Raw genomic sequence first — 13,558 nt, forward strand, 5'->3', positions numbered from 1 at the left:
AAACAAGAAAGAGATTTTCTTAATGGTATTTGACTAGAAAATATATGCTTTTAATTCGGTTATGTTTTATAATAAAACAATTTCCTCGTAATAGTAAATTTGAGAAGAATAAAAGAAAAAGAAGTGAACATGGTTTTTTTTTTATTTAAGAGCGAGAGAAAAATACATGGAACAAAATAAAATCAGCCAAAATTTAAAGGTCAGTAGAGTAATGGTTCAAGATTTATATTTAATAAAAAATCTCAAAAATAAATAAAATATACTTATTAATTAATTTTTATAAAATAAAATTTATCTCCGCTTGACAAAAACTCTAAGTGCGAAATAAAGTTCTAAAAATATTTTACTATGTTTATTAAAAAAATTAAGTTAAAAGTATAATATTTTCAGTTAACCCATTTTCAATGAAGAAGGGTTGAAAATATTTGACGCCGAGAAGAGCATGTAAAGTATTTTCCGAATCACTCTTAACGTAAAACAAAAAAAAAAATATTGCTCTGTCTGCACCCTTCCTCTTCGCTGCCTCTCCTCTCTTACGCCTTGGGCTCAAATTCTAATCAGTGAAGAGAGATCAACAAGTTTTCAATCTCCAGGTAAATCTTCCCCCCTCTTCCTCGTGCTCTTTCTTTTGATTTTTTATTGTTTGAGATTTTTTTTCCTTTTTTGATTCATGTTAGATCTGCGCTCCAAAACCCTCTCTTCCTTCTCAAAAGACACGGATTTGAAGCTTAAGCCATTGCTCACAACCAAACCACTGTTAATTTTTCAACCTCCACAAATCCAGACAGAGATAACATCTCAAATCTGCCATGAAGAGTCACCCGGGTCTCGCCCGGGTCATGGGTCAACCCGCCGGGTCGACCGGGTTTGGCCTGGTCGTTGAACCGACCGGTCTTTTAACAAACTCGAACCGGTCTAGTCATCGGGTCTCGGGTCGACCCATCGGGCCGGTCCGGGTTTAATAACTATATCAAGTACTATCCATTAGCCACCTTGGCTAGAAAGATCGTTTCAAATCAATAAAACTAAGAGATTAACTCATTATCCAAGATATTACCTTGGCCTTCAAGCTCATTAGGTAAGTTCGAACTTCATCCAAAGAATATAGTGGTCAAGTTTATTTCTTTGTCCTCATTAAAGAGGTAGTGTCCTCACACTATCAGGGTTATTAAAATCTAGATTTAGGGCGTGTTTGAGAGTGCGATAGATGTTGCTTTTCAAAGTGTTTTTTACTTGGAAATGCATCAAGATAATATATATTTTTTTTATTTTTTAAAATTTATTTTTAACATCAGCACATCAAAACGATCCAAAAACACCTTAAAAATTTAATTTGAAGCTAAACAAAATTCAACCAAATTTCAAAAGCAAGGTTGAACCGCAATACCAAACAGAGACCATAGGAGGGTAAAAAAATTACAAGTTTTTATAAAACCATATAAATATTAAATACAAAATACAAATATTGTATGTGTGTGTAATAACCTTTTCATAATATTATTGTAATTTAAATGAAATGAAAGTGATATATTCTATAATTAAATATCTCAAATAATGAGTATTAAAATGAATATTATAAATTATGGTTTCTTTTTTTTCGTGATAAATAGCTATATTTTGATGCATTTATTTCTTACGTGGAGAAACTATTTATTGTTTTTTTTATGGATGAACACATTTTCTATTTTTTATTGAAAAAAGAAAATAAAGATGAATAATATGTATTTTCACTAAATAGGCCTGTAATTTCATAAAATAAAATTGGCAAAGAAAAATATTTTAGGCAAAAAAAAAGTAATGTAATTTGGGATTAATTAAGAAAGATACTTGATAATCTTATAAAAGAGGACCACCAGAAATCTTTAGGATGTCAATTGGAAAAATCTTATGTTGCACGTAGTAATTATTAATATTTTATTAGTTATTTTATTAGATATATTTAAAAAAAATACACAGACATATGTAAAAGAGAGAAAATTAAATTCAGAACCATAAAAAATAAAACATAATAAGCATATCTCCATCTAAGTTTTCTCTTTATTTTTTATATCTATTTTTTTAAAAAAAACTTTAAAATAAACCTGGTGAAGTAACTAGAATGTCATCTAGGTTTACTCTTATAATAGTATTTATTGTGACTCTTTAGTTTCTGCGTAGTTCAGGGAAAGATTCTACACGATGTTGGGATTAGAGTGAGAAGGGTCCATCCATAGCCTTCCTTGTCACAGTTCTTTCCGATGACGCAACTTGGCCGGCAAACCCGTGACCTAGCATGCTTCCTCTTATGTTGCGGATAAGAACTAAGAAGGCAACAAAAATTATAAGATATTATTGATGAATACTATTGATATTGATGATGTATAAAAAAATCTAAATGGTTTGGAGATAAGATTTATATGTTAAATAATTGATTAATCCTTTAAATTTGGTAACTTAATTTATTTTTACTATCCAAAATAACTAGCGGATAATACCTGATACAGAGTTAGAGAATAATTTAAATAATATTTTGGGACCTTACCTAACAGTTTAAGTTTTTGGACTGAATTAGTTCTTTCACGTGGTATCAGAGCCTTGATGACCAAGCGATCACGAGTTCGAATCTCACCATCTCCATTTATTTGATAAAAAAAATTAAGCACAATGTAATATGGACTTGTGCAAGTTTCAAATCTAAAAAGCTTTTACTTGAGGTAATGTGTTAGAGAATAATATAAATCATATCTTGGGACTGTACCTAACAGTTTAAGTTTTTGAGTTGAATTGGTTATTTGACAAGTATTAATATTAAAATAGTATTTTGATTTTTTGATTTTTATTATGGATCTTTTATTTAATTTAAGATAATTAAAAATATTTAGATAAACGCAAGAGGTATATCTTTTTATTCTTAGTCGGTGAATAAATTGATATGAGAATATTTTGATCATCCAATAAAAAAAATTAGTAGAGAGATGACACGATAAACCAAGAAAATTTCGAGAAGATACATACAAAATATACTTACTATAAATTTTTTTTTGCAAAATGTACGTATTTTCTTGGCTGGGCCTGGCTGTATGATATTTTCCTCATGTACGCTGGGATTGAACTGCCTCCTGCGAGCCTAACGAGACCTAAATCTGGGTTCTGGAAGCTCAAGTGGACTAATAAGTGTTTTTGGGCCGAGATTAATATGCAGACTGGACTCGTTCTGGATCAGAAATTAGATCTGGGCCAAGCTGAGAACATTTTAGGGCTCGGAGCTGACCCTAACCGCGACACGAAACTAGGGTTTTACACTCTCACTTATATGCTCCTCCAAAACTTTGAGACAGGGAGGAAAGAGTTGGCGTTTGAGCTGAGGAACCCGGCTGCTTCTCTCTCAAGCACGTCACAAAATGGTTTCTTTCAGGGTATGTAACATCAACATCCTCGGACCTCCTCATTCTGCTGTTTTTCATGGCTCCAATGACAAGATGTTTGATTTTTTTATTTGTGTTTTGCGTGGAAACAGTTTCACCAGTACCAAGTGGTCGGGAGAGCACTTCCAACTGAGTCCGATGAGCATCCAAAGATCTACCGCATGAAGCTTTGGGCAACGAACGAGGTCCGTTCAAAATCAAAGTTCTGGTATGTGTCGTCTCTTCCTTTCCTAAGTAATCTATCTTTGATGGTTTTTTGAGTCTTTTGTATGTGTTTTATTATGATCGCAAATTTCTGATTCTATGATGGTTGCTGAGTTTTAGGTACTTCTTGAGGAAGCTTAAGAAGGTCAAGAAAAGCAATGGACAAATTCTTGCCATCAATGAGGTACGTGTGATCTTACATTCGTTATAGAGCGTCCGATGATGTTGTCTCATGAGTAAGATAAGAACTGATTTTGGGCCTTGAAGGGTTTTTGTTTTGTTTTATGAAGGTGTTTCTGGACGTTGAGATTAGTGAAGTGGGCAATGAAATAACATTTTCAATGTAGTAAAACCTCATAAAGTTTTGCCATTATATAGGATAGGATAACCATTTAATTCAGAAGTTGGGGGTCCTTAATCGAGATTAAACAGCTTACAAATGAAAATTAGTGTTTTAACATGAAGCCGACTTGGACCTAAAATGGGGATGAAATGCTATGTCCTCAGCGCTCCAGGTTAATGTGATGAAATTCTAGACTTAACTTCCTAGAACTATGTTAACTGATTCAGTGGGAAATTTAGTAAAGTTGCACCAATGAAAGTGTTAAACTTGTAAGGAAATTTATTTAGTTCTGAAGAATACTAAACTGAATTTTAGTACCAATAGATTGGCTCAGCTCATAATTACTCACCTCTTAACTAAAAAAATCCAGCTACTTAAATCTTTAAATCACAAAACTTATTCACATGCACCTTGGCTCAAACACCTGCATTTTCATGCATTGGTGTGAATCCTGGCAACATGGAAAAAATGCGTTGATTGCTCCCACCAACTCTATAATCTGTGCATCCAGGCTATTTGCATGGATTAGGCCTGCGATTTCAATTTTGTTTTTCTTCAGCTAATAGTATTGGCGAGTTATAACCTAAATGTTGAAACTAAACTTTACTCTCTCGAGATGTAGAACCTCTGAAAGGATATCTCAGGAATAATTATTTTTACCTGTCTTTGTTATTTTTAAATACTTCTGCATAAGTGCATCTGCATGAGTGAGATTTTGAATCTTACTTTAATAAACATTCTATAGCTCTTTTGTTTATGCTCCTGGGGTTCAAACTTCCTTTTAATTAAGGGAAGGTCACATGATTAGCTGGTCAAATCAACTCACAGGAAATGACTTTCTTCCGTGATACCCATCCATTCCAGTGCTTTCTAGTTTTTTGGTGTCACAAAATACATTTCCTGTGCTTGATTTAGATCCATCTTTAAAAGGGAAATGTTAGCAACATTTGTTATACTTGTATATGAGTCTTCCTGTGGAACGAAAAGAATCACTGGCATTTTTTCTTCTTTGCTGTGCTATTTTATTCCAGTGGTCTTTAAATAATTAATTTCTGATTGTAGATTTTTGAGAAGAATCCTACCAAGATCAAGAACTATGGAATATGGCTGCGATACCAGAGCAGAACTGGTTATCACAACATGTACAAGGAATACAGGGATACAACTCTGAATGGTGCTGTTGAACAGATGTACAACGAGATGGCATCTCGCCACAGGGTTAGGTCACCATGCATCCAGATCATCAAGACTGCTACCATCCCTGCAAAGCTTTGCAAGAGAGAGAGTACCAAGCAGTTCCACAATTCCAAAATCAAGTTCCCATTGGTGTTCAAGAAGGTTAGACCCCCAACCAGGAAGCTCAAGACAACATACAAGGCATCCAGGCCCAACCTGTTTATGTAAATTGGTTGGTTTAATTTGTTGGTTCTTCGATCTGTGACCTTGTTAGGCTGAATAGATTGTTGAGCTAGAGAGGATTAGAGCTAGATCTCTTTTATGAACCCATTGCTTCCAGGAGCTTATTCTGCATCTACTGCTGTCCACCCTTTCAAGTTTTGAAGCTCATGTGTTTTGTTAAGTTGCCTGATTTCTTTTTGAATTTTGTGCTCGTGGAAACTTTCTGGTGCCTTCCTTGTATTGGCGCTGTCAAAACTTATGAAAATGTTCTTTCCAGTTTTGAAGATTATGTGTTCTGAAATTGGTGCTTCTCGTATTGATTTTGATTATGGAGCAACTAGAATATTGGCTTGCACTTATCGAATCAATTTTTTTAAATATAAAAAAAATATTAAGAGTTTGAAGGATTTTTTAACAGGGTTATTAAACCTGATTAAGGAAGTTAATTTTGAAAGTTTTTGGCTTAATTTTTTATCTAATTTAAATTTTTAATTAAATTGTGTGAAAGCTGATTTGGTTGATTTTATATGTTTTAATGTAATTGTGAAGATTAATAAAAATATTATTTGATTTTTAAAGAAACTTCAAATGATAATTTTTTAAAAATATTGAGTCAATGACATATTGGATCAATCTCGACCTTCCGAGATTCGGGTTATGAATTCTATTAGATCTAATAATTTGTTTTATAATTTTTTTATTTAATTATATAATAAAAATAGATGCTCATAAAATTGAGATAATTATTCTAGAAAGTAAAATAAAAAAATCAATAATGTAGTCTATTTCTCAATCAATCTAATATTAAACGATGAAATTAAAAAAGAATAAATTAAAAATAATTAAAAGATAAAAAAACAAAAACAAAGCATATCTTATTGGTGAGTAAACTCGTTAAACTTGTGAATCGGGTAAGTCGGGCTAATACATCAAACCTGTGAATTGTATTATGGACTCTACTGTGATTATAATTTGTTTTTTTAAACTATTTTTTATTTAACTATATGATAACAAAAATAGATTATTGTGAAATCAAACACCAACTCAATACCGAGATGTTTTTTAGATCGTGATAACTTCATAAAAGACGAAACAAAACCAATTATAATACTGAATTCCCAGTTAACCCATTATCTAAAAATGAACAGAAAACTAATTTAAAAAGAGTTAATAACATACCTTTTTTTCTAAAACTATTTTTTTTAACTATATAAGAAAAAATAGACGATAAAAAAAGTCAAGTTCAATAAAAAAAAAACACCCCACCAAATTCATAAACGAGGGCAGTCTGGGTTACCCTGGTAAATCCGCAAACTATGTTAACCTTATAGAAAGGTAAAATAAAAAGAAACAAATTATGAAGTCAAATTCTCAACTATCCCAATATTAAAAAATAAATTTGACAAAAATAAATTTGAAAAAGAATTATAACAAAAATTCAAAAAGAACGATAGCAAAACACTATGGATTACTATTGTCATTCATGGTATAATGAGTGTGTGTGAACAGTGGTTTCCTTACATCCTTTAATTTTTATTATTTTATAAAGTTTAATAACATGGTTTTTTCTAAAACTATTTTTTTAACTACATAAGAAAAAAATAAACTACAAAAGAGTCAAGTTCAATTAAAAAAAAAAAAAGACAACTCCTTAAACTCGTAAACCGGGATAACTTGGGTTACTTTGACAAACTCGTAAATCATGCTACCCTCATATAAAGAAAAAATAAAAAGAAACAAATTACGAAGCTAAATTCTCAACAATCTCAATTTTAAAAGATAAAATTGACAAAAATAAACTTGAAAAAAATTATAACAAAAATTCAAAAAAAAAAAAAAAAGCAAAACATTGTGGATTACAGTGGTTTCTTCCACATCCTTTATTTTTTATTACTTCCTAAAGTTTAATAATATAATTTTTCTCTAAAATTATTTTTTTAACAATATGAGAAAAAAATAGACTATAAAAAAACCAAGTTCAATTAAAAAACCCCATTAAATCCATAAACTGAGGCAATTTGAGTTACCTCGACAGAACAATAACTATATAAAAAGATAAAATAAAAAAAAATTACAAAGCTAAATTCTCAATCATTTTAATATTAAAAAAATTGATTTTTTTTAAAATTATATAAAAAAATTATGTTAAAAAAAATAATATAAGAAAATACTATGGTATCTACAATGTTTTATTAAAAAAAACTACAATCCTTTCACCATGTATTTTAGCTTTTCTTATAATAATTTCAAGCGATGCATGCTGCCTTTTAAGAGTCATCAAATTGATTATTTTTAATGCTTTTCTAAAAATATTTCTGAAAACACTCTTCATCAAAAGGCTAAACACGTACTTCATGCACTTGTTTTCTTTTGACTGGTGGGTGGTTGCCACGTGTATCGTAGCGAGGACAGAAAACCTACTCAAATGTGAGGTTGCAACGTGTTCTATCTAACATTTCGGTGTTATTAGTAATGGGACGCAAGGCAGTGTTAAATGTTTAGCGTAGGAACATTTTGTCGTAAACAGCTAGATTGGAACAGATGGCACCTCCTCTGAGACGACGGTGTTGAAAGTTTAGTTGGGTTGTTGAAGTTTGGTAATGGTCAACGGCTTTTTGACCGGAAAGCAAGACTGTTTGGCAACTCGTCAAACAAGCAAATGATATAACCAGCAAGACCGACCCGAACCCATCTTTCCTTCAAGTTTTTCCTCTTGGCGGGCGGGCGGGCGGGTTGCTCCTGTCCTGTCGATTTTCCTCCGTCGTCGGATGCTTCCTCTTGATAGTTACCGGCTAAGCTTATACACGTGGCACCTTTTCATCCTCCGAGTCCAAGAGCTATTATCACCCATCCCCGCATTATATTTTTTCTCGAGAGAAACATTTGACACCTGGCAATAATGACTCAAGTACCAAGCACCACCTGTACAACCAATCTACTAGACAACCTATTTCTGATCAAATCTTACAAATATTAAGAATAAACAGTCAAAGATTAAGCTAGCAGCAGTGTAGGAGAGGGGTGGTAGGTAGGCGGTAAGAAAATATATATGAAAATTCCTCTATTTAGAGGGTGAAAATGACGACACTCACATTTCTTTCTTTATATGCTTACCCCCACCACCACTTCTCACCCTCCCACCTACTGCTGCTGCTTCATTTATCATTTTCCTCAACCAACTTGAACTCATTTAGTAAGTGTTCTCTTCACCCTTCTGTTTATGTAATGTAATCAATGATCATATATGCTAATGCCAGCTTTTATCTTTCTGTTTTATAGTATGTAATTTGATGATGAAATGAACATTCTGTTCTAAGCCAGATTATTACTATCTTAGTAGTGTTCCCATTTTCTGAGTGAAACAATCATCCATGGTGCATACCATTGGAAATTTGTTTCATTTTCTTGAACTCTTATCCTTTGTTTGTGCAGTTTCTTGAAATGGCTCAAGAAGTTGTTAACCCAGAAGAGCAGGTATATATGCTCTGCAAGTTTCAGTTATATAAGATCCGTCTTTGTCTTTTTGGTTTCTTTACCCGCTTCCTATTTTTGTTATCAAATTACGTGTGTGTGATTTCAAATCTTTATCTATGGTTGGATTTGCCACAACTGGCGCCAAAGTAACTAATTAGTATAAAATGGGTGCTGTCGTAATTGCTATTTTAGGTTGTTCTTGGAGAAGAGATAGATCATGTTAGGCTGATCACATTGAACAGGCCTCGTCAATTGAATGTTATTTCATCAAAAGTGGTATGCTGAGTAAACTTCACCCAAGTTATAATGGCAACTGGTTCAGCTTGATTTCTGTATGTAATTGTTGTTTCTTTTACTCCATTCAGGTTTCTCTGCTGGCAGATTTCTTAGAGAAATTGGAAAAAGATGATAACACCAAACTTATATTAATCAAGGTTAGTTCTGATACCTCCAGAAAATTCAACTTAACTTGCTCTATCTGCTCAGTTGTGTCACGGGCTTACTGAGTATATCAAGCACTTAAAGTATGAAGGGTTATTAATCACTGAAGTTGGATAAAGTTCATCCAAAAAAAATAAAAAAGTTGGAGAGAAGTAAAAATAATCATGGAAAAAAAGAGAAGGATCAGATGATTAGTTTCATAAGTTATGATATGATACAGTGGAACCCTGTGGGTCAATTATCTATCTTTGTGAGTTATGAGAAAGGCAACCCTTCTGAGGGTGGGATAATCAAGTGTTGTTCAACAGTTAACAATTCCACCAGCACCAAACTAACGACTGCCATCACTGTGCAATTTTTTCCTGTTAAAGTTTAACAGCGATCTTATTCCTTATACAGGGTGCTGGGCGAGCATTTTCTGCTGGTGGGGATCTAAGAATGTTCTATGATGGCAGGACATCAAGTAAACACAGTTCCCTGAAACTAACTTTTAGATTCCCATTTTTATCTTGGCATCAATTATAATTCCTTAGCTACACATGTTCACGAGTCATTGCACTAAACAGAGTTGTTGATTTCCTCCTATTGTATGAGGTCATTCCCTTTCTTGTACGCATGAAGCTAATTTGTAAATATGGTGCCTTTTGGCAGAGGATTCTTGTCTTGAAGTGGTTTACAGAATGTACTGGCTTTGCCATCACATCCATACTTATAAGAAAACCCAGGTACTATTTTGGACTTGTTCTCCTACATATCCAAAGGTACTTACAGAATGATGAACCTCATTTCACTAACAGGTTGCTCTCGTCCATGGAATTTCAATGGGAGGAGGTGCATCATTGATGGTCCCGATGAAGTTTTCAGTCGTCACAGAGAAAACTGTGGGTATTTTGTCCTTGTTGGGGTATTTCTATGCATAGATTAGCGATTGTAGCCTTTGTGGTATAAGGCTTGGAATTTCGTTCTGATTTGGCATACTAAATCTTTCTAGTTTCTACAATGAACAAATAGGTTTTTTCCACTCCAGAAGCAAGTATAGGATTTCATACTGATTGTGGTTTCTCATACATACTATCTCGTCTCCCTGGTCATTTGGGTGAGTATTCAAATAGGGAAAGTTAAGCATTGCTAAGAGTTCTCTTTATTTTCATAATGTTTAAGTTAATGACTTGAATGCCTCTCACTTCTCTCTTTCTGATACTTCAATGTGTTAAAAAAACTCAGAAAGTCATGGTATTGTGTACAGGGGAATTCTTAGCCTTGACAGGTGCGAGGCTGAATGGTAAGGAATTGGTCGCTGCTGGAATGGCAACTCATTTTGTCCCATTTGAGGTTAGTTTGAATTATACTACTTTGTATTTGTTGATATCCCAGTCTTGGAATCGTTATTTGTTTCAGAAACTCTTTTTTATTTTTTGGATGAGAGGTAGGTTGACTCCAAAAGCAGTTGAACACAGAATCCCATGCTTACTACAAGATGGTCGCTTCCAATCCTCCTTCAGGAAGATGTCCAGAAATATCTTAGTTATAATTGAATAACTAACTAGAAATAATAATAAAAATAAGAACTAAAGGAGCGCTGACCTTTCTATTTCATTCACTGTAGTGGTTCACTGAAGTACTTATCTTGTTTATTTTCTGTATGTCAGAAACTGCCTGAGCTAGAGAAGCGTCTTATAAGCTTGAACTCTGGTGATGAGAATGCAGTGAAATCTGTTATTGAAGAATTTTCTGTGGACATACAGCTTGATGAAGACAGCGTTTTAAACAAGTAATAGTTATGGAATAGTAAAGCATATATTCTCTTCCTTCATGAATTCTTCTATTTCATAGTGATGGGACTTATTACAATTTGTTACTTTTTAAGGTTGTCAATTATTGATGAGTGCTTTTCAAAGGATACTGTGGTAGATATCATCAAATCATTTGTAAGTTCCTGCACCCTCCACCCTCCCCTCTCCAATTTAGAAATTTCTCACAGAATCCACTTGCAAATTATGATCATAATGAATGTGATATGTATGATATTCCGCTCCAGGGACTTGAGGCAAGCAAGGATGGAAATGGATGGATAGGTGCAATACTGAAAGGGTTGAAAAGATCATCCCCTACTGGATTGAAAATCACTCTCAGATCGGTAATCACTCAATATATGATTCGTAATAGATATCATGCATGGAAGCAGGCAGCCTCCTACTACATTGAATTTGAATTTATCAGAAATAATAGTCCTTGGCGAACTACTTGTCTTTCAGACTCCTAAAAATGCAATGCTTACCCTCTGGTCTTACTGAGTCCTAGTCGCAAAGGCTCAAGCACCTTGGGCATGTGAATCTAACTAGATCACCAGATTCTATTGTGGAAGAAATGGCTTGCAATTATCTAACCATCAATCTTTGAAACATAAAGCCCTTTTAAAAAGTTCAGACTGACAGATGTGTATATTTTAATTTGGGACATGCGGAAGGAGATCCTGATTTTTGAAACAGGATTACCCTTCCAAATATGAGAACATTCATATTCCATTATCGGGATGGAATCCTGCAGAGCTTTCTTTCTGTTTGAATGCAACTCTTTGGTAGATCTTTTTTCAAATTGGATTTCTTACTACAAGTTGAGGAAAAGAATTTTGCTGACTGCTGAATGACACAAGTTTTCTTGTAGACCACTGTTTGATGTTCTTGTAGCTTGCCTTTTATTGTTTTAAAGTTCATACTCCAAGATTGCCTGAACTTTTCATCTGAGCCTCCTCATCAGGCACAACAGATGATGCTCTTCTCTACCTCTGACATTTATATAACTAGGGAATGGCTATTGACTTTAGATTAGAATTGCAAGTATAACTGGTCTTCTCTAGAGATGATTTTTAGATCCCATGCTACTGCAACTAATTTTCTGAAACATCTCCAGATTCGTGAAGGAAGGAAGCAGACACTGGCTGAGTGTCTTGAGAAGGAATTCAGACTAACAATGAACATACTCCGAACCACCATATCTGCTGATGTCTATGAGGTAATGACTTGTGTTGTTTTTTACATGTAAAAAACATCTGACAATCAATAACTCTCCATAACAAAAAAATTTGTCACATTTTAATGAGCTATCCTTTTTTTTTTTGTGAAAAGGGTATTCGGGCTCTCACCATTGACAAGGATAATGCTCCTAAGGTACTCCCCCCCCCCCCCCCCCCCCCCCCCTCCTTTGCACGCGCGTTCACGTGTGCATGTGGCATATGCTGGTATTGTTAAGATCAAATCAATCTGGCCACTGTTTTTACTTTTGACCCTGTGGAGGTCAGGTATAATTTTAGATAAATGACAGAGAAACATTTAGCCATTTTGTAAACGTATTCAATCTTTTTGGCTTTTTGCTTCTTTTCTTTCCCTGATAAGGTGGTAAAGCATGAAGTATTAGTTATTTTTCAAAAAAAGAAGTATTCATATATTTATATATTGTATTTATTATCTATATCCTTTAATATTTGCAAGCAATCAACTTATACAGTGGGACCCACCAACTTGTGACGAAGTGGATGACTCTAAAGTGGACCTGGTATTCCAGCCGTTCAAAGATAATTTGGAGCTCCAAATTCCTGAAAACGAAAAGCACAGGTCAGCATGATTTCAGAGTTTTAGTTCAGAACTACCTTCACAATTTTTCAATCCCCAAGTCATCAGTAGTTTGCTGAAGCCTGATAATGTTTCCGTATTAAAAATGTAATTGTCAGGTGGGAAGGCAAATATGAACACTCAGCCTATGCTGCTCTAAATGCAACAGAAATAGCAAAATAAATCTCTTTTCCCAGCTCAGAAGCTTGTTGTAGGCCATCAATTCGCATTTCAGGCAGCTGGTTGTGTTTTTTTTTTCTCCCTGTCTTTTTTTTTCGTTTTGTATTAAGATGACTAGTGTGACAATATCTCATGACATTTTATTCGAATTTCCTTGCTCTGGAGAAATTTCATAGCACAAATTGCATTTGAAATACAAAATCAAGCTGAGAAGATAGTTGGAATAAGCCTTGATGTTATGTATTCCAGGGGAAATAAAATTCTCAATATTGTGCATGTTATCCGGAAGAGATTATGTGACTTATGTATCATGAAAGTAGAGCCTATGACAACATTCTAGTAAAACGTATTTGTTTTACCATAGATTCAACCGAGTCCAAGACTCCTATTAATTCCGACATCATTATCTACCACTATCTAGATATTAAAACTTTAACACGGTTAAATTAGTTTTTGGGTTGAGATGATATTTTAATTTGGCATTAAAATTTTGTTGATCAAGTAAT

The 13,558-nt window shown here is 33.8% G+C and overlaps 2 protein-coding genes across 2 annotated transcripts; both read left to right on the forward strand.

Annotated features, from left to right (window-relative positions):
• Window positions 1-3,230: 3,230 nt before the first annotated feature.
• Window positions 3,231-5,633, forward strand: LOC7468726 (60S ribosomal protein L18a). Its single transcript, XM_002300833.4, has 4 exons — window positions 3,231-3,395; window positions 3,497-3,612; window positions 3,729-3,792; window positions 5,014-5,633. Exons 1-4 carry the CDS (start codon window positions 3,381-3,383, stop codon window positions 5,353-5,355), a joined length of 537 nt encoding a protein of 178 aa, XP_002300869.1. The 5' UTR covers window positions 3,231-3,380; the 3' UTR covers window positions 5,356-5,633.
• Window positions 5,634-8,345: 2,712 nt separating this feature from the next.
• Window positions 8,346-13,333, forward strand: LOC7468727 (3-hydroxyisobutyryl-CoA hydrolase-like protein 5). Its single transcript, XM_002300834.4, has 16 exons — window positions 8,346-8,542; window positions 8,782-8,823; window positions 9,016-9,099; window positions 9,189-9,257; window positions 9,664-9,727; window positions 9,916-9,989; window positions 10,062-10,145; window positions 10,276-10,360; window positions 10,511-10,596; window positions 10,914-11,035; window positions 11,132-11,192; window positions 11,303-11,401; window positions 12,175-12,276; window positions 12,390-12,431; window positions 12,769-12,875; window positions 12,992-13,333. The coding sequence occupies exons 2-16, from the start codon at window positions 8,791-8,793 to the stop codon at window positions 13,053-13,055; spliced, it is 1,176 nt and encodes a 391-aa protein (XP_002300870.1). The 5' UTR covers window positions 8,346-8,542; window positions 8,782-8,790; the 3' UTR covers window positions 13,056-13,333.
• Window positions 13,334-13,558: the final 225 nt, after the last annotated feature.

This window comes from Populus trichocarpa, chromosome 2, assembly GCF_000002775.5.
Source record: "Populus trichocarpa isolate Nisqually-1 chromosome 2, P.trichocarpa_v4.1, whole genome shotgun sequence".
NCBI lineage: Eukaryota > Viridiplantae > Streptophyta > Magnoliopsida > Malpighiales > Salicaceae > Populus > Populus trichocarpa.